Below are 21,512 nucleotides of genomic sequence, written 5' to 3' on the forward strand. Positions count from 1 at the left end.
TGTGGTGGCTATTTGTATAAAATAAGGGCTCAGATTAGTAGCTAATTTATTGTCTGGCACTTAAAAGGTAAAGGTAAAGGTACCCCTGACCCTTAGGTCCAGTCTTGACCGACTCTGGGGTTGTGGCGCTAATCTCGCTTTATTGGCCAAGGGAGCTTCTGGGTCATGTGGCCAGCATGACTAAGCCGCTTCTGGCGAACCAGAGCAGCGCACGGAAACGGCGTTTACCTTCCCGCCGGAGTGGTACCTATTTATCTACTTGCACTTTGATGTGCTTTCGAACTGCTAGGTTGGCAGGAGCAGGGACCAAGCAACGGGAGCTCACCCTGTTGCGGGGATTCAAATCGCTGACCTTCTGATCGGCAAGTCCTAGGCTCTGTGGTTTAACCCACAGCACCACCCGTGTCCCTACTTTGGCACTTAGGTGGCTTCAAAAGAGTTATACATATTCATTGAGGGGAGGCTATTTTCCTATAATGGCTATAAGCCCATAAGAAAATAATGGAACCTCCATGTTCAGGAGCAGTATGCTGCCAAATGCCAACTGATGGGGTGGCACATGGGTTCGGCAATTGAATTCTGATATACTCAACCGAATGTATGGTTTATTCATATTCCAGACAGTGACCTGAAACATCCCCTTTTCAACTTCTTCTGTTCTCCAGGGACTTTCTATGGACTGCATTTTGCCCTCCAAACAATTCATGGACTATTGTATACTCAAAGAATAGCCGTTCAATCAAAGTTCATTTCAAGCTGAGGCTGAATTAAAGGCCAGGCACTTCCTCGTCATCAAATCCCACTGACAATCACTTTAGCGCTTGCCTGTGTCTCTGGTACATTTAGATAAAGCCCTTTATTCCCTCCCTTTGTTTCCTTTTCTAGCCATTGCATGACACCAACAAAAGGTGCGTTCCATAATATGGTAGCTGTGTTTGGTTTGATTTAGATATTGTTCTCTTTGCTTAACCTGTTTTAATGTCTTTCTGCAGCTGTTTGTGGTATTAGTTCCATCGCTTCTGTGGTGGTGCTGATGTTACGTAAATCCAATCTGTCCTCTTTGCTTTCATGCTGGGCCGGGTTCAATGTTCTTGCATTAGTTCACAAAGCCTGAAACACGTTCAAAGTCCCTTGAGGGATGTCAGATTCCTTATGCTCCACCTCAGTTGCTGAGATCTTCCGATGGAGCACTTTTGGTGGTCCCACACAGCCCTGAAGTTTGACTGGCCTTTGCCAGGAACTAGAGAAGCAGAGATTTCCCAATCAGCCCTGTAGTCCTCACATGCATCAATGTTTCTGCTCTGCTGCAGTTCGCCTTCTGCCAAAATCCGCCTCATTCATCTCTGTGTCCACTGTGGCGAAATTACTTAGCCCATGTAACGCACATGGTTTGCACAAGTAATTACATATATCAAGTTATTCCATTCCATTGATTTCAGTGCAAAGGAAACACAAAGCAAATGGTATGTTCATGAAACATAAATCAATTACATACCGTTTGTAGACTCAAAGCAACAACAGCAAATATTGCTGATATTTGATGGATTGATTTCTGTTCCAGACATTGGGCGTATAAGCGAATATTGGCAATTTCTACTTCCTTACCCATTGGAATTCTTCAACATCTGCTCAAGAGATCAAGCTATTGGTATGACAGACTCTGCCTTATGGAACTCATTGCCAACAGAGGTTTGGCCAGAATCATCCCTGCTCTCAGACTTTTAAAAGAACATGCATTGTTCACATAGAGCTTTTGAACCTGAGATACTTTGCCAACTAGCTTTTATTGATGTATTTGGCCTTTTTGTTGTTTTAACTGTTGTAAACCAGGGCCAGGGCCAGGGCCTTTTCAACACTGGCTCCGGCCTGGGGGAACGCTCTGTCTCATGAGATCAGGGCCCTGCGGGATCTGATTTCTTTCTGCAGGGCCTGTAAGACAGAGTCCGCCTGGCCTTTGGCTTGGAACCAGCCTGACCCCCCCCCCTCTTTCCCTTTCCCTCTGTGATGGAACCCCTGTTTGGGGACTTCTCTGGCTTTTCTGGCCCATGTAGGACTAGTCTGGATAATTGGCCTTGGCGAAGATTTGACGTTTTCTCCCCCCAAACAGTTTTTGATCTGGGCTTCCACTGAAATGATGCTGCATTTTAAGTAGCATTTTAATCTTGTTTTTAAGTTGTATTTTAATCAATTGTTTTTATACCTGATGTTAGCTGCCCTGAGCCTGGTCTTGGTTGGGGATGGCAGGGTATAAATAAAATTAAATAAGATATAATAATAATATTGTGTTTATGGAAGACAATCTTACTCGGCTACGAGCGATCGCCAAAGAAAGAAAATGTGTACAGGGGTTGTATAGTGGCTTGCAATGTTTTATTTGCGGTCTATAACTATCTAAATAAAATAAATAAAAGATAGTGTTTACTGCTTGCTTAGAAAAGCCTTTTTATTCATGTTGAGGATGACGGCTGTCTTACTCATTTCCAATACATTGTTTCATATTTCCCAACCTTTGATAGGAGCGTCCGCTCATGAGGAAAGACTGCTAAGATGTATATGGTTTTGTAGTATCTGTTCAACAGCCCCCACCCAAGCAGGTGGGGTGAGTCACAAAAATCTGAAGAGCTAGTAGCTAAAAGGAATCCAAAACCATTAAGGGAGCATCCTCTGCAAGCAAGCTGTACGTGTGCATTGACAGGAGGTTGTTGTTTGCAATACCAAAGCAAAACCAAACCATGGTTTAGTGACACATGAACCAGCAAGAAATAGTTGCAGCGAGTCTGGGCTTGCACACTCCCCCTTCCTCTGTGTTCAACAGATTTTGCTTTCGCTAACCACAGTTTGTTGGGTTGTCTGGAGCAATGTATTACAAATAACATAACTATGGTTAGTTTCAAACAAGCTGATTTCAAACCGTGGCTTGCTTAACCATGGTTACTGTTAACTACAATTCCTCGTCCAGATGGTAGCGCAAAACGATGGTTAACTAAAAGCAGAAATGAAAGCTTCTGAACTCTTCTTAGCTGTGCGAGAAGGGGAGATGGGAGGGGAGTGTGTGACCATGAAGGCTACTGTGGCTCACCCATCATCTGGCGCCAGGAATGATGGCTGGCAACTTGAGGGCCACATGTGGCCTAAATTCTAATTTCATGTGGCCTCAGCCTAATTTCATGCAGGTGGCAGGTGGCAGGTGGCATGATATGGGCTGACAGAAAGAGAGAGGAAAGAGACAGTACACACCAGCCCAGCATGCAGTCCCAACAGATCACTCACCCCTTGAAGAAACGGGGGGTGGGAGCCCAAAAGTGACGTTTCCCCGCTTTCCTATCTGTGGGATAACCCCCCCACCCCACCGCTTCCACAGCTAATAAAGTCTCTGGAAGTGAAAGGAGAATTTGGATTTCACCATGGCCCTGATTCAAATTGCTCCCGCGGATTGCTCCCCCTGAAATTCATTGCAGATTAAATGCTGAATATGCATGAATACACTTTCTGTGCAACATCTAGTTTGGCCTTCCACAAATTGGACCAGCCAAGCCACCGTGTTGGCTCAACTCTGTTTCCCACTTGTACCAACCATCCCTCTGCATCTTCCTCACTCCACTAAGTCCCAAAGCTCAACAACTTTGGCCAACTTGGGCTGGATTTTTACTTTTTGAAATATGGCAACCCTACTTCAACCCTACCATGCCATTGTTGAGTTTGATCCTACAGTGGTACCTCGGGTTACAGACGCTTCAGGTTACAGACTCCGCTAACCCAGAAATAGTACCTTGGGTTAAGAACTTTGCTTCAGGATGAGAACAGAAATCACGCCGCAGCAGCGTGGTGGCAGTGGGAGGCCCCATTAGCTAAAGTGGTACCTCAGGTTAAGAACAGTTTCAGGTTAAGAAATTAAGTTCTTAACCTGAGTTACCACTGTATTTAGGCACAAGGTTTTGGCTAATGAATCTCATGCAGAGTCAATGTAAGTCTATTCCTCATTTACCTGACCCTTTTGCTCTATACCAGAGAGTCACAGATTGCTAGCTAGGGCAGGTGACCTCTTGCAAGGGATCACATGGGCATGGCGGATGTTCGTGCCTGTTGGAGACCAGCCTCAGTTTTGACAATTTCATTAGGAGGGACTCTCCACTATTGCATTGCCCCGTGCGAGGATCATTAGCAGTCAGACTTGTTCCTTAATCCCGTTAAGCTCTTTTCAAAATAAAATCTGCAAAAAGGAGTATGTCTTGCCACCTCAAACAGGGTGCAAGAATCACACACAGGGATGTGAGTGCCATGTTAAAAGAATAACTGTGTGTCACCAAACCCTCCAAATATTTAATTAGGGCACAGGGATTTTTATTAACAATTATATAAAATGGCAGACAAGAGGGAAAATACAAAAATACCTTTTGGGTTAAATTAAACGCTTGGGGGAGCAAAGGAACACAGGAAACACCTTTTACAAGTCGGACTCTTGGTATTGTCTTAGTATTGTCTTACACACAGGGATAGAAAACCTCTGATCTTCCAGATGTTGTTGGACTCCAAGTCCCAGGAGGCCCAGACAGCATGGACAAGGCCTTTGCACCCCATTATGCTGCTAGAGGCTAAACAGGAAGCGCTACCCCACTTTGCAGTGCAGCCTGCCCACTGCCTCCCGCCTCCGATCCACCTGTAATGATCTCTGGCAGACAAGCAAGCCCCATTAAGAAGTAATTGACTCTCTGGCAGTTTTATGTATGTTTATTTACAAAAAGATACATCCAGAGCCCTGCTTCTCACTTGCTCGCATTTACATTTGTTGGCTAGTCTGAAATTTCGCCCCTCCCACAACAAGAAGGACGCCAGGTTCCCGCCTTCCCTCTCTTGCCCTTCCGTTGTTTTCTGATTTTATCCAGTCATCTGAATCGGGGACTGAGAGGCTGCCCTTCCCCCTCCTCATAACTCAACCCAGACTCAGACCTCTGCTTCTCTGCTGATTGCCTAGCAACGCACTGGCTGCCTTCCGACTCTTCCTCTCCTTGAGAGCTAATAGAGTCTTCTCCAAAAAGGGGGGTCGAACTGCCCTCTCTCAGTTCTGATGGGCAGTTCTCATTTGCAGAGTCGATCCCTAGCTCAGTCTCTGAGTCTAACTCATCCCCTGCACTCGGGGACACTGCACGTACCTGACACCAGCTGCCCATGCGAATCGCCTGTACGTCATAGCACCGAGCGCTTTGCATTTGGGAGGAAAAGCAACATACCTGTATTTCAGGGAGCTCTTTGGCGTCTGTCAAAGTGGCAGGATGAGAGGCCCTGCTGCATAATGCATGAAGCAAAGCAGAGGGCTAGTAACTGCAGCCTAATTCATCTGGGCCAGCACTATCATTAGGCAAAGTGAGGCAACTTTCTCAAGCAGCAGGTGCTGGGGGGACAGCCGCCACCATCCCAGCTGTTTCTTCAGAGCCCACACACTCCAGCCATTCCTCTCTGCTAGAGTGCAGAAGTGTGTAGCAGGCAGGCTTCTCTGCACCCCCTCAGCTACCCTGCTGTCTTGGGGTGATGAATGATACTGCCCCATGGAGCTATCTGTAGTATGCATTTAAAGCAGGATCATGCCACTTTGAACAGTCATGGCTCCCCCCACCCATCCAAAGAATCCTGGGAACTGTAGTTTGTTAAAGGTGATGAGAGTTGTTAGGGGAACCTACAGTTCCCAGAGTGGTTTAACAACCAATCCCCCTTCCCAAAGAACTCTGGGAATTGCAGATTCTTCGGGGGGGGGGAGCCATGTGCTATAAACATATTTGTAACCAGTTGTCAGGCAGCAGAGGAACCAACCCCCACGGCAGGTTGCCTGGAATGGATAAGACAAGAAAAGTCCTTACCATGTGCTTTTTATTCAATATTTACAGTGAGAGGTTTGGCAATGCAGCCTCTTAGAATAATGGCGTTGTCCCTAGTAAATCTTCACCCCCCTTCTCTCCCACTTCCTCATTCGTCAACAGCACACATACAAACACCCTTTACGGTTGCTTCTTAGGGCCTTCTGTCTCCGAGCTCTTTGCTCTCCTACTTTTAAGGCTTGCCGGGTTCTGGGAGATGGTGGGTCTGGAATGCTTTCTAGTGATAGCATGTCAGCCAGCTGCTCCAGCTCTGCCTCCTTCTCTTCTCCCATTATTTCCCAGTTTTCCCCCCTCATCTGCCTCTGAGCTGTGATCTCCCTCCAATCCCTGTTGTAATTCTGAACTGTCTTCTTCTTCTCTGGAAGGGTCAGGCTGGGGAGGTGGTCTCCACCATTCCTCATCTGCCCAGTCCCTTACAGCAGTGCAGCTCACTTGAGCATTGCAGTGCACATCAGCAGTGGATCAGAGGCATGATTCCTCCTCCTCCTTTAGCTCAATATTAGCAACAACAACAACAATTTGTTATTTATACCCCGCCCATCTGGCTGAGTTTCCCCAGCCACTCTGGGCAGCTTCCAACACAATGTTAAAATACAGTAATGCCTCAGACATTAAAAGCTTCCCTAAACAGGGCTGCCTTCAGATGTCATCTAAAAGTCAGGTAGTTGTTGTTCTCTTTGACATCTGGTGGGAGGGTGTTCCACAGGGCAGGCGCCACTACCAAGAAGGCCCTCTGCCTGGTTCCCTGTAACTTGGCTTCTCGCAGTGAGGGAACCACCAGATGGCCCTCAGCGCTGGATCTCAGTGTCCAGGCAGAACGATGGGGGTGGAGACGCTCCTTCAGGTATACTGGACTGAGGCTGTTTATGGCTTTAAAGGTCAGCACCAACACAATGTCCATGCTAATATGCAGAGCAGGGGCTGGGTTCTAAGTTACAGTGAGTGGAACTCGGCTCATGGAATGGTCTCCCTAGTAAAATCAGGGATGGTTCTCACCAGTTCCTTCTGCAGCCTCATTTCCCCCCTGAAAATCTTGCAGCAGACCTAATACGCATTCAAAGGAGGAAGGCGGGAAGGATCCTGGCAACTGAAATACACTCCCATATCGTTCCTCTTGTGGAGGGAGATGTCAGCTTACAGCCTTGGAGAATTCAAACAGAGCGAGTGCGTATCATATAATTTTGAGGCACATAATTAGTTAATTGCCCAGATTATTTTTGTAACTTAGGTGGCCAGACAGAGCTTGGGACAACGGTGATTTTGCTGGTTTGGTATACTTTAAGCAGGTGACATTTTAGGAACTCTGAAATCACGGCTGGGTGTGAGGCAGATGTCAATCAATCCATCTTCACAGGGAACTCTGGGAATAGTAGCTTTAAAAGCATTTTGTGAATGTGGCTTCAGAAGTAAAGTCCTTACAGTGTTCGGAGGGGATTCCTCACATGTAGCTGTTCACAGAATTATAGACTCGTGTTTTTAATCAAATGTTGCAATTTGACAAGTGTTTTGTTTTGTTTTAACTGCAAATTTTGTTTCTATTTTATTTCTTAAGGATATACCGTATTTTTCGCTCCATAAGACACACTTTTTTCTTCTTAAAAAGTAAGGGGAAATGTCTGTGCATCTCATGGAGCAAATGCGTGGTCCCTGCAGCCAAATTGCCCAGGGGCAAAAAGCAGACTGTGTTGTTTTTTTTTAAAGAAAGAGGGAAGGGGGTGTTGAAACAAAGCCAATGAGCAGCTGATCAGCAAGTGATCAGGAGGGAGATAAGGGACACTAGTGATAAAGGAGGCTGCCTGGGAGGGGAGGAGGTAAAAGCACATAGATCCTCAGTATTTTTGCATTGGGTCACCCCAAATTCACCATCAGATCACATAGCATGTCCATGGCTACAGCCTGCACCAAAAAAATCACGCATCCACCGTTTCGTGGGGCCGCAATGGCGCAAAAACGTGGTTACAAATCCACGTGAATTCTCAGAATTTTTGCATTGGGCTACCCCAAACTCACCGTCAAATCACATATCATATCTGTGGCCACGGCATGAACCACAAAAATCATACATCCACTGTTTCGTTCAGAATATTTTTTTTCTTGTTTTCCTCCTCTAAAAACTAGGTGCATCTTATGGTCAGGTGCGTCTTATGGAGCGAAAAATACGGGGTGCATGTATACACACACGCATACAATTTTTCTTGCTTATTAGATTGTTGGTTGTCTTGAAAACCGGTACATGAAGCTGTAGGGCTGTCTTGTAAAGAAACAAATATGGCCCTTCAGATTATTAAGGCTGCAAACGAAAAAGCACTAGCCTGGCAATGAGTCCCACTGAGCAGAGCACCTCTGGCTCTTTCAGGTTAGGAATATATCCCAGGTTCAATTCCTGGTTTCTCCAGGAAGGGTTGGGAAAAGCCTCCCTGCCTGAAACTTTGGAGAGTGCTGCCAGTTAGTGTAGACAGAACCAAGGTCGATGGGCCAGTCCTCTGACTAGCAGTAGCGGCTTGCTGGGACAGAGTGAGGACGGCACTTGCTGACCTCCCTGCTACCTCTGCATTGGGAAGCCAGCTAAGAAATGCCATCACATCCTGCTCCACCCTGCAAACCACTCCTGGTTAGGGATCAGGCAGTTTAGCATGTTTCTAGGTCAGTGCCGGAAACTAGTCATTTCCAAGAAAATCACCCGTTTCCTAATTATAGGATTGAGGATAATGCTGGCTGGCGAGCCTCACAGGAAGTCGCTTTTTCTTTGAAATTATGGACGGGGAAGGAACACCTCTCCTCCCTTGTGGACCTTTCCTCCTTGTGCCCTGTAGTCCCAATGAAAGCCAGCCACTCCCTCTGCCTAATGATAGGGCCGGCACTGCTTGTAAGCTGCTTCCAGATGGCCTGCTTATTGAGCAAATCCATCCTGATTTGTTCGCAGGGAGATTAGACGGCGTTGACTATTTAAGGAACTTCCCTTCTGATTGGTGGAGAGGTTAGATGACGCATCTTGCGTTTCCCAATGCATCTTCCCACCCAGTTCTTTATTTGCAAAAAGTCTGGTCCTTTGGATAAGTGGGTTCGTTGCGCGAGGCTATAATGTTGCAATCGGAATTGCCATGTGCTCTTATGCTCAGATCCTGCTTGTCAACTTCCCATAGGCATCTGTTTGGCCAGTGGGAACAAGATACTGGAGTTCAATGGACCGTTGGCCTGATCCTGCAGGACTCTTCTTATGTTATTTATACATGTGTATAAACTGTGTTTATGGAAACTTTTGTAGAAACTATCAGTCAAACTAAAAATGTGATTTGCAGGATAGTCTTTTGGGACATGGGTGGCGCTGTGGTCTAAACCACAGAGACTAGGGCTTGCCGATCAGAAGGTCGGTGGTTCGAATCCCCACAACGGGGGTGAGCTCCTGCTGTTCGGTCCCTGCTCCTGCCAACCTAGCAGTTCAAAAGCACGCTAAAGTGCAAGTAGATGAATAGGTACCGCTCAGGCAGGAAGGTAAACAACGTTTCTGTGCGCTGCTCTGGTTCGCCAGAAGTGGTGAAGTGGCTTAGTCATGCTGGCCACATGACCCGGAAGCTGTCTGCAGACAAATGCTGGCTCCCTCAGCCTATAGAGTGAGATGAGCACGCAACCCCAGAGTCGTCTGCGACTGGACCTAACGGTCAGGGGTACCTTTACCTTTACCTTGAATATATTTATTATTAATATATATGTGTGTGTGTGTGTGTGTGTGTGTAATCATAATATGCACAAACTCTTTAAATGTTCCTGTTCAGTCAGGCCTTTGACATCCAATGTCTTTTTAAATGTTACAACGTCTGTTTTAAATGGTTACAAATCCATTTGTGTACTATTGCTTTTCAAGACTCAGTCAATATAGGTTTTGCCAGGTTTCCTTATACATTTGAGTAACCTGTCTTGAGGATTTGGGTTTGGAATTTGAAGCATGAATACACACCAACATACCACGATGCATTCTCAACCTCAGGGTTTTGTCTAAATACCGATCAGATTTGGTTTCGCTCTGTGGCCTTTCTTGATGAATACAGGTTTTGGTGTGCTTCCTCAAGGGCAATTAGTAATAAGGTAGCCATGCCAAGATCAAACAATGGCAGACATATCATAGCCAGGAGAGAGGGAATGAATATCATACCAAAGAGCTTAAAGAGATGACTAGTTCAGAAGAGTAGGAGATATCGCACTGTATTTTTTTATTATTATTTAATATTCCTTCCAGTGCCCAACAATAGCTGCTTGGCTTGTGACCACAACAGAGCTATAAAGCAACAGAGGAGGAGAGACAGGAATCTGGAAGTTCCTTTGGTTCTGATCTGAGTTTGGTGGCTAGGTGGCGCCATCTGCCTTATGTGTTTCAGCACATTGTTTGGTCTTCCCCTCTCTCTCTCTCTCTCTCTCTCTCTCTCTCTCTCTGTGTGTGTGTGTGTGTGTGTGTGTATGTTGTGCCTGACTCTGCAGATCTTCCATTTGCTTTATTCAATGGTATATTGATTCCTCTTCTCTAAGGGTATCCTGTATATATCTGTTTCATCCTACTTGTGCGAACTTTTTACCATCAGATATTGTTTACCATACATTGATAAATGTTTCCTGCAAAAAAAAAAAAAAATGTCTTGCATTTCATATTGTTAAGGGCTCTGTGCTTCCAACAAATAATGAGGACTCCGGAGGTCGTACAACAGAATTTATTTTCCTTTGGATGAAAGAGCACTGAAATATTATGATGCTTTTGTAATATCTGTTTATTTACAAATATACAAATAATAGCACAGCAGAAGCAAATAAGCACTAGTATAGCGTGCAGCAAATCCACTAGCTTGCATCAGAATCCTGGAAAGACTCCCTGCATCCAAGGTGATTCACCTTCAGCCAACTTGCAGCTCCAAAATTCTCCTTCTCTTTCTCTGTGGTTCTTTCTAAATCCAAATTCCATGCTACATTCAGATTGTGTTCTTCGCACACCTGCTGGAAGGAGTCACCATCCCACAATCTGTTGAGTATTACATTCTGTTGAGTATTACATTCCAATGGCTGGAGAGAGATTCCCAGCTATCAGGTGAAAATCTCTTGTCATCAGTTCCCACTAAAGAAACATCAAGCAATCATTCTGGACTCCTAGCAAGCTATCAGGGAGAGATGTGAAACCACATTGGCAAGTCTGTCTTATTGTACTGTAGTTTTAGTAAACCAGGTCCCTACAGGACGCTTGCTATTCTCTTGGTGGCATATTTATTAAAGGGCCAGTGGTATACAGTAGTAAGGCAATAGCAAGGGTTAGACAAGTTGTGGTCCCTCCAGATGTTTCTGAGCTACAATTTCCATCATCCTGGACATTGGCCATGCTTGCTGGGGCTGATGGGAGTTGTAGTTCCACAACATCCAGAGGGACAAAGGTTCTCCACACCACGTCAAGTTATATGAATGGATATTAGCTAAGAATAGAACCTTAAGAGGCAGTCTTCACACCAGACTCTGGAGAAAGAACCACTGCAGATGTCCAGCAAGGGTAAAGGTGTCCTGGCCTGGTTGTATAAATATTTATAATCTGAGCCCTGCGAAGTGTAGGAAGCAGAATGTCCTGAGTATATGTTAATTCAAGCAGCAGCAACTGAGCAGGTCGGTTACTTGGCACATTCCCATCTGATTATACCATCTCCATTGTGTGGCTTCTCAAAATTTCCCGCACGGCATAGCATGCGGAACATAGCTTCCTCCTGACCCACATGTGTTCTGTTGTTGAGATTTTCTCATTTTCAGACAGTAGCAGACCTTAGGAAAATGAAAAGGAGTTAATACATTAAGTTATGTTCACCTAGTGACAGCCAAATCTGTCAGTTTCAGTTTCTCGTTTTCCCACCTCTTTCATTCATTTCTCCATATGTCCGTGTCAGTTTGTGATTTTTTTAAAAAAAAAAACCTCATGAAAATTCACCTGCATTTTTGCATACAATTTTGCCTCCTATGCACATTTTTGCAAAGCAATTTCTCTTAATATAATGCATTTTTGTATGCTGTTTTCACGAATTTGTGCATTCTAATGCTCATTTTACCCTAGTATATGCATTTTTATATTCATTACATTACTGAAGAACCACCTTGCAACACTGAGAGAAGTGCAGATTTTGAAGGAGGGTTGGGTTCATGACTTATTTCAGGAAGTGTGGATCAGAAAGATTCACCTTTAAATGCAAACTAAATCCAATGTATCCCTGATCCCTCTGCTCACCTCCCTTTTGTCTTACTATAATTTTTTTGGAAATGGCTCCCCCTGGAGACAGGGAGGAGGAATACACAATTGTGTTGATTTTTTTCCTGGAAGACCTGCCCTCTATGCCTGCTTAGGAGATAGCAACAGGGCCTGTTACAGCTGAATTTTTATTATTTTTTCCCAAATATCTTAAACAATACAGCTTAACAATATAATTCTCCTTTCAATCTATATCTTATCCGAATTAACTCCCCCCACCCCTCCCCCTTCTCTGCATTGCTCTTACTTAAGCGTGATTACTATATATATGGTACATTCTATAAATGTCTATAATTCCTTAATAAATTTTTGTATTATACTTTAGACATACATTCCTTATTACATTACAGCATTACATCTTGTGGTCTAACCAAATATTTACAATAAACGTTATGAGGTTTTTTTCCCCAGTCCTGTGAGTGTCTTTATTCATGTACAGTTTTCTCTAAGCATACCATAAATTTGGGAGGTCGTATATTTTAGATTTGCGAGCCTGAGGGCAGGGGCTCGTTACTGGATCATTGTGAGCCACTCAGAGGGACATTTGGGTTGAAGAACAGGGATTTTTAAAAATCCCTGAATGAATTTAGGAAATGCTCTTTGCAAGGGGCAGAAACATGGGAATGCCCTTGAATGTTTTCCATTGTGATGCTTCTCAAGTAAGTCCCTCAAGCTGAGTCACGCATACACCTAGGATCAGATAAGTGAGCACAGGGCCTCTGAAGGGAAAGGTCCCATAGTTTCTTTTTCACACCTCAGGGAGGAGATTTGTCTCCTCCTCCTTCTCATCCCCTAATCCACTCCCCCCCCCATGGTGATCAGTGCAGTGACAACCTTAAAAAAACACCCATACCACATACTTACTGTTAAAGCTGTTCCAACGATTGCCATGCCTGCACCAATACAGCCCAGAACAATCAGGGAAAGGGCCCAGGGCGCAAGTGATACATGATCTGAAGCGGTTGTAGGTTCTGTAGGACAAAGGAAAGCTAGAAGGAGAACAAATCGAGGCCAACACCCTTATTATTCTCCAGCCTGCTGATTTGCAGCATAACCCATTCCTCAGCGTCCGATCACTGGGCAAGGGAAGGGTTGCTCCTAAGGCTAAGCAAACTTTAGATTCTAAACGACTATCCAATGACCGCATCCCTAAAATCTGCTCTAGAGGGTTGAGGGACCCTTTGAGAAAGCCTGAGAGGTGGTGTGGAGCTATGGGGTGGGAGTGGGATGAAGGTGGAATTAGCAATCATTGCCTCTCTCCCAGCTGATGAAAGACTCCACTGCTGTTATGTACTGAGTTGAATAGGAAAAATGCAGCAGTCTGATTGGTCCTAGAACAATAGGATCCAAAATGCAGCAGTCTGATTGGTCCTAGAACAATAGAATTCAGAATGCAGCAGTCTGATTGGTCCTAGAACAATGCAGCAGTCTGATTGGTCTGCAGGAGCCACCCAATCCAGCTCCAGTTGGAAGTGAATCCACAACCTGATTGGCCTGCAGGAGAATCCTGGAATTAGCCAATCACGTGCAGCCCATTGTGTAAATAATGTATATAAAGCAGATACTTTGGGGGAACTTTCATTCCCCCTCACCACTATGAGCTGAATAAAGAGCATGAAATCCACTCTCGACTCCGAGTATATTTCAACTGCCAAAGATCTCAAAGTAGCATGCATCGTTTTCTGCCCTTCATCTTGTCCCTTCAACAACCCTGTGTGATAGGCTGGCCAACCCAAGGTGAATCCCAGTGGGCCTTCATGGCCAAGTGAGGATTTGAACCTGAATCTCTGCAGCCACCGTCCCACTCTCTAATCACTCTACAAGGCTGGCTCTCTCTGAGTTACATTGGAATCATTCTTACCATGGGTGGTGCTGGTGGTGGTGCTGGTGGTGGTCGGAGTTGTGGTGGTGGTTTCTGTTGGCAGAAAACAAGGGGCAAGGACATGCATGAATGCCGCAGAATGTCATTTCAGCTTGCAAGCGGAGAATGAAAAAAGGACTTTACTTGGTGAAATGTTGTCAAAGTAACTAGCTTGCTATTGCTGACCCTACTCTGGGTGGTAGTCCAATTTCAGGGACTGCTTCTTACCTCAAGGACTACCACTCCTCATATAAACCAACCCATACTCTTCGTTCATCATCTGAGGCCCTTCATCTGGCTCCTCCATGAGAGGTCTGGAGGGTGGCAACATGAGATGGGCCTTCTCTGCAGTGGCTCCCCATTTGTGCAATGCTCTCCCCAGGGAGGTTCGCCTGGTGCCTTCATTATATTTCTTTAGGAGCCAGACAAAATGTTCCCCTTCAACTTCAGCTGATTGACATCCAATGTCCTTTTAAATGTGTTGGGGGCAGTGCCGGATTTATGTATAAGCTAAACAAGCTATAGCTTAGGGCCCCCCAAAAATATAGGGAAAAAACTCAGATGTACCGTACATTTCCAAAATAGAAGATAATAAAGAAATAAAATAAAACCTACATACAGCAACATTGTTTTGTGTTGTGTAGGCTCCTATGATGTAAATAATGGGCCCCACCAGCTCGCCTGCTCCCTAAAGTATCACTGGTTTTCTCATTTCTATATATAGGGTGCCTACATTCTGCATGGACTGGTTGCATGGCAACACGGGCAAATGGCTTTAGATGCCTGTTAGGTCCATAACACAAAAAACAGCGACAATTTGTTGTTGACAAAGGACAGCTGGACATATAAAGGGCCCCATTATCTTCATTAGCTTAGGGCCTCATCAAACTTAAATCTGGCCCTGGTGGTGGTGGTGGGGTTATGTGTTTGTTTTGCTCTTGCTTTTACTGTGTCTTTTGTGTTTTTGCTTTATATTTTTAACACCCCTGAGATCTTCAGATGAAGGGTGGTGTACAATTTGAGTGTGCACGTATATATATATAGTCTTTTAGGAGGCCACAGTTCGAATTCCTCTTCAAGCAGGCTGGTTAATATCCCACAGCCTTCTAATTGTATCTGCGGTGAGGTGGGGGCTTATTGTTTTTATGTCTCGGTTTAATTATTTACTTGTGTTTTACGTTGCATTTATTCTGTGAACTGCCCTGGGGTCTCTCGATGAAGGGCAGTGTAATAAATAAATAAATAAAATAAAAGTAACTTTCTAATCACTCTACCAGGATGGCTGTCTATGAGTTACATTGGAATCAATCTTACCAGTAGTGGTAGTTGTCGGAGTGGTGGTGGTGGTGGTGGTTGGAGTCGTGGTGGTGGTGGTGGTGGTCGGAGTCGTGGTGGTGGTGGTGGCTTCAGTTGGCAGAAAGCAAAAGCAGGGACAGACATGAATGCTGTGGAATGTCATTTCATCTCGCAAGAGGACAACATAAAACGACTTTACGTGGTGAAACGTTACCAGTGTGACCAGCTCTCTACAGCTGACCCATCTCCAGGTTGTACTACAGTGGTACCTCGGGTTAAGTACTTAATTCATTCTGGAGGTCCGTACTTAACCGGAAACTGTTCTTAACCTGAAGCACTATTTCTGGGTTAGCGGAGTATGTAACCTGAAGCGTATGTAACCTGAAGCGTATGTAACCCGAGGTACCACGGTATAAGAGAAAAGGCATAGCTTTTGCTTAAATGTGGGGTGGTAGAGTGGGGAGGCAAAAGGTGGGGCTGTGGCAGAAAATATCTCCCGCTGTATTTCACAGCAGTGGCAAAGAAAGAAAGAAAAAACACAGAGGAAAGCAGTGACAGAGAAAAATGGAAGCTATGAGCCATTGGTGGCTGCCATCCCACCCCTCACAAACCACCCTCAAAACAACACTACATCATTACGCAGCATAAAGTTTCTGAGGCAAAAAAATGGCCACCAGAGGGCAGTGCTACAGAGGGTGGTAAATACTGTAATGCCTTTACTCCGGGACAAAACAAACAAACAAAACAAAGATGGCATCTCATGGCCCAGCTGTTTCGTATGTTTTCAGAAAGAGATAGAATCTTACCCGTCGTTGTGGTTGTTGATGGCGTCGTTGTCGTCGTCGTCGTAGGGGGTGGGGTTGTTCCCCCTCCCCCTCCTGAGAGGAGACCACCAAGGCCTCCATTTCCTGAGAGGAGGCCACCAAGGCCTCCGTCCGCTCCTCCTCCTAAGTTGAGGGAGCCACCAGCGGATCCGTCCCCTAAGTTGAGAGAGCCACCTGGGGCTCCGTTTTCCCCTCCTATGCTGAGGGAGTCACCTCCTCCTCCTAACAGCTGGGCAGCTGTTGAGAAAAGAGAACAAAAAATGTTGGTGAACCAGGTCAAGCACCCTCTCTCCTAGTTCAAGTCACAAACACACATAAATCCCAATTCTTTATAGAGAAATGATTGGGCCTTCATTCAGAACTGTACCAGAGACATCTCTGCTTTGCCACAGGTCGGTCTCTCTACCTCACGGACAAGAACACATGTTCTGTCTCATGTCCTGCTTCTCAGGAAGTCTCATGTCACAGAAGTTACCTTCTCCTCAAGCCTTGGTAGGCCATAAAAACCTAGAGTGGCATTCTGGAGGTAGGCCATCCCAGGTTAAGCCTGTTGAACCAGCAAGCAGATTGTCTGAAAGCAAGGATAGGGGATCTGAGGGCTTCCATGTGTTGATGGACTGCAGTTCCCATCAACCCCCAACATGGCCAACGGTCTGGGATGATGGGAGTTGTAGTCCGGGGCACCACAAGTTCTCCATTCCTGTCTTGATGGATGGGATTGGAACATTTTCAGTAAAAATGGTGAGTATTAGGCTGTTGGACTTCAGAGGTTGCAACAGCTGAAGTAGGTTTCTAGTTACTTCTTCTGCAGAAGCTTAGATCCGAGATAATCAAGCTGCTCAATGGCTTTGGATCTTTGTCATTCAGTTTTATCAAAATCTTAAGAATAAAGGTTGCAAGATAACTGGACTGTGATTGGGTTTTAAGGTCCAGGAGAGTAAAGAACAAGCTCCACCCCAAATTGAATTGCATTGGCAATGGAAATAAGCCAAGCTATTTCCCCAAAATACTTTCCTGAACCAATCTGATTTTGGAAACATAAATGGCCCACACTTCATTTTAAGAGATTAATTTGGTATTCAGGTGCTCCCCTGCCCAAGTAGTTTTACAGAGCCAACCTCTTGTGCCCATCTCCTTATACTTTTTGATTCCTGGGCGTCAGCTGACTGGCATTAGGACTGAACTGAACACCGGCCAGCAAGCCAAAATACTAGTTGGGCTCGTTTACAGTGTATGACTGACTAAGCATGAAGTTGGGTAGTTGGTTTGTTTAGTTAGTTAACACTTTTCTGCACTGCCTTTCTGCTCTAGGGTGGTTCACGAGGAACAACAAAAAACGACGGCCAAAAAGCACAGAACAAGAAGCAACCATAACAAATCACAGGCAGAACCGTCTCTTGTCATGAACACCCAGCTCCTGTCACCCAGAGATTAACTGTTGCTAAATCTTTTGGCAGAAATTTTAACACCAGGCTTCGGATGGCTATATAAGGATCTCAGAGGCAGCGTTTCACAAGCTAGTATGAAGGACCCTCAATGGGATGCTTTAGCCTCTGTTAAAATATAGGCTGCCCCTGGTCCCATGAATAGTAGGGATGTTTGTAGGATTGGTTTTTGAGCCAAAAACCTAGGATTTGGGAAGCCAATTTCCCCAAAACTCTCTTAATGGTCAGACGTTTTCATCTCTCATCATTGCTGTTTGTTCACGATTCTCTCGCATTTTGTATGTAATCCACCTTCTGGTGAAGGCTTTTTCCTCCTTCTTGGAATGCTCTGAACCAGTCATGGGTCACATAGTGAATGTGACAATGTCTCAGCTATGTAGCTACAACTAATCCAGAATGTGGCAGCTAGACTGGTGACTGGGAGCAGCCGCCAAAACCACATAACACCGGTCTTGAAAGACCCACATTGGCTCCCAGTACGTTTCCGAGCACAATTCAAAGTGTTGGTGCTGACCTTTAAAGTCCTAAATGGCCTCGGCCCAGTATACCCGAAGGAGCGTTTCCACCTCCATCATCCAACCCGGACACTGAGGTCCAGCGCTGAGGGCCTTCTGGCAGTTCCCTCACTGTGAGAAGTGAAGTTACAGGGAACCAGGCAGAGGGCCTTCTCGGTGGTGGCGCCCACCCTGTGGAACATCCTCCCATCAGATGTCAAAGAAATAAACAACTCTCTTACATTTAGAAGACATCTGAAGGCAGCTTTGTTTAGGGAAGTTTTTAATGACTGATGTTTTAATGTATTTTTAATCCTTTGTTGGAAGCCTCCCGGAGTGGCTGGGGAAGCCCAGCCAGATGGGTGGGGTATAAACAATAAATTATTATTATTATTATTATTATTATTATTATTATTATTATTAGCCAATCAGAGTTAGCTATACAATGATGTTACAGTGGGCAAATATCTCTGAATTGAGAATGTGGGTGATGCTTCCTGGACTGCCACATGAATGACCCTTGTCATTTGGCTTGTTGGATTTCCTTTGCTCTGTATAGGTAAACACAATCTCTATCTTTACGCATCCTGTCCCCAAAATAATCTAAAATGGGGCACCCTCTACTCCCCATGGAGAGGGGAGTAGAATGGCCTTCAGGGTAAAAACAGCAGGCACAGCTAGAGCTAAGCAACTCTATGCCACCCCTAGAAATAGCAGCAAATTTCTCCCCTAGAAATATCAGCAAATTCAAGTTTGGAAACACCTGGTTGATGTCTAGAAAGCAACATGTAGTTCTGCCTTCAAGGAAGCTAGATTTTGGGTGCACCTCTTAGCTTTCTCAAGCCACCTGTAGTTTCTTATCCTTATCATAGGGTAGGGGTGCCAACCTGAATAAAATAGTGGGGAGGGAGGCAGGTAAGCCCCACCCTGCACAATCAATCGCATGATGTGGCAGATGCACAGTATTTGAATGGCAACGCACATCAACTTTGGGAGTGGCCAGCCCTTCAAATATTTTAGGGGGGTGAAGGGACCTCAGCATCTAGGAGCTGGCTCCTTGTCACTGGGCCGTGTGAGGCTAGAGGGGAAGATGGGGAAACCATGCACATCTCCCTGAGTTCCTTTGAGGAAAGGTAGGAAGGAAATGTAATAATAAACAATAAGACAATCGCATTGTTTATGTGTCACATTTGCCCACCAATCTGCAGGCTTCGGGTAGGTCAGAACAGGTAGCACGGAGGACAAAAAATAATAATACTGAATTGAACAAGCCCTTTTTGATCTTTTACCAATATGGGGCTTTGTTATTTTGTCCTATATACCCAGCAAACTACCTGGGACACGCTGTGGTCTAAACCACAGAGCCTAGGGCTTGCCGATCAGAAGGTCGGCGGTTCGAATCCCTGCGACGGGGTGAGCTTCCGTTGCTCGGTCCCTGCTCCTGCCCACCTAGCAGTTCAAAAGCACGTCAAAGTGCAAGTAGATAAATAGGTACCACTCTGGTGGGAAGGTAAACGGCGTTTCCGTGCGCTGCTCTGGTTCGCCAGAAGCGGCTTAGTCATGCTGGCCACATGACCCGGAAGCTGCACGCCGGCTCCCTCAGCCAATAAAGCGAGATGAGCGCCGCAACCCCAGAGTCCGCCACGACTGGACCTAACGGTCAGGGGTCCCCTTACCTTTACCTTTACCCAGCAAACTACCTCTGGAACAAATGTAACTAACATGGATTAACCACAGCAACGGAAAGAAAAAGTCTTACCTGTTCCTTGAAAGCACAGAGCAAAACATATGAGCACATTTCTTAAAAGAGGCACAAATGACATTTTGGACAGGCCCATGGCTGGCAAGTAGAAAGGAGACGGGCAGCTGGCTCTCAGATGGGATGGTGGTAGTTTCAGGTCTTCTGGGTTCCTGCAGGTTCCTGCTGCTTAAATACTTCTGAACAAAGTGACTCCTCACATCCAGCTAACCAGTTCAGGCTGTCATCACAAGATTGGTTTGCTGACATACGTTTTGCACAACAGGATCTTTTTCCATGTGTTTTCGTAAGGAAAAAACCCAAACCCTACTGTCCACTCATTCGAAAAAGGCGGATGTAACAGGAAACTGACACACTCTTCCACCTAGATATTAGGGATCAAGAAAAATCACTCTGCGGGAATTTTGGGAAGTGATGTGCTGGAACATTGGGAAGAACACCGGTAAAAAAAACCCAACCCTGTGAAAATTTGGGATTTTGTTCTTAGAGAACACAGAGTCCCATTGCGCTAGGCTAGCAGGATTTCATGCAGCTCAGTTGGTAGAGCATGAGACTCTCTTAAATCTCGGGGTTGTGGGCTTGAGCCCCATATTGGACAAAAGATTCCCACATTGCAGGGGGTTGGGCTAGATGACTACTGTGGTCCCTTCTAACTACTGTGTTGCATTTGCTTTTGAATGCCAGTTGCTGGAATCACAAGTGCGGAGAGCACTGTTGCATTCAGGTCCTGCTTAGGAGTCTCCAACAGGCATCTGGTTGGCCACTGTGAGAACACGATGATGAATCCCATCTAGGATTGGCCATTGGCCTGATCCAGCATGCTCTTTTTGCATTCTTATGGACACAACCCATAGTTTGTACCAGTAGGAGAGAGCTAGTTCACAGCCCAATGAGGCCTAGAGCTCAACAACTGCTTTATAAAAGTAAAGGGACCCGTGACCATTAGGTCCAGTCGTGACCGGCTCTGGGGTTGCGGCACTCATCTCGCTTTATTGGCCGAGGGAGCCGGAGTACAGCTTCCGGGTCATGTGGCCAGCACGACTAAGCCACTTCTGGCGAACCAGAGCAGTGCACAGAAATGCCATTTACCTTCCCTCCGGAGCATTACCTATTTATCTACTTGCACTTTGATGTGCTTTCGAACTGCTAGGTGGGCAGGAGCAGAGACCGAGCAACGGGAGCTCACCCCGTCGCGGGGATTCGAACCTCCAACCTTCTGATCAGCAAGTCCTAGGCTCTGTGGTTTAACCCACAGCATCACCTGTGTCCCTCAACAACTGCTTTACCCTTAGGCTAATGGATTACTCAAAATTAAAGTGTGAATGCGGGGTAGCGATCCCCACTTCCCCTCCTAGGAGTGCTTTGAAATGGTTCCATGCAGAAGTGTTCATTGTGAGAAATCATCCTGGAATAACAAAAACACATGGATTTCACCAAATTGAAAATAAAAATACAGTGGTACCTTGCTTCTCAAACTTAATCGGTTCCGGAAGTCTGTTCCAAACCAGTTTTCTCTGTTTTGTAGTTTTGCGTCTTAATATCGGTATTTAAATTGTTTTGTCATTTATTTACTGTAAGCTGTCCACAGAACTTTATGTTAGGGGGTGGCAAATTAGGCAAGGGATTATATTAGCATTAGGATTTAGCACAGATGGCCTGCTGACTTCATTCTAAGGAAAGGCTACCAAAGGTGGATTTGGG

The 21,512-nt window shown here is 45.4% G+C and overlaps 2 protein-coding genes across 4 annotated transcripts in view; both read right to left on the minus strand.

Moving 5' to 3' along the window:
- Positions 1–11,423: 11,423 nt before the first annotated feature.
- Positions 11,424–19,890, minus strand: LOC309363209 (uncharacterized protein; the record flags this gene model as incomplete). Its single annotated transcript, XM_081899315.1, has 6 exons — positions 11,424–11,654; positions 12,997–13,121; positions 13,994–14,047; positions 15,308–15,397; positions 16,096–16,350; positions 19,812–19,890. The coding sequence occupies 6 exons, from the start codon at positions 19,888–19,890 to the stop codon at positions 11,556–11,558; spliced, it is 702 nt and encodes a 233-aa protein (XP_081755441.1). The 3' UTR covers positions 11,424–11,555.
- VARS2 (valyl-tRNA synthetase 2, mitochondrial) overlaps positions 13,230–21,512 on the minus strand; it is a 121,675-nt gene continuing 113,392 nt past the window's right edge. For all 3 annotated transcript variants that reach the window (XM_081901439.1, XM_081901437.1, XM_081901440.1), the window contains one exon: positions 13,230–13,240. The gene's annotated coding sequence lies outside the window, so the exon portion shown is untranslated. The remainder of the gene's footprint in view (positions 13,241–21,512) is intronic.

The sequence above is a fragment of the Podarcis melisellensis genome (assembly GCF_964234715.1).
Source record: "Podarcis melisellensis genome assembly, chromosome: 2".
NCBI classification, from domain to species: Eukaryota; Metazoa; Chordata; class Lepidosauria; order Squamata; family Lacertidae; genus Podarcis; species Podarcis melisellensis.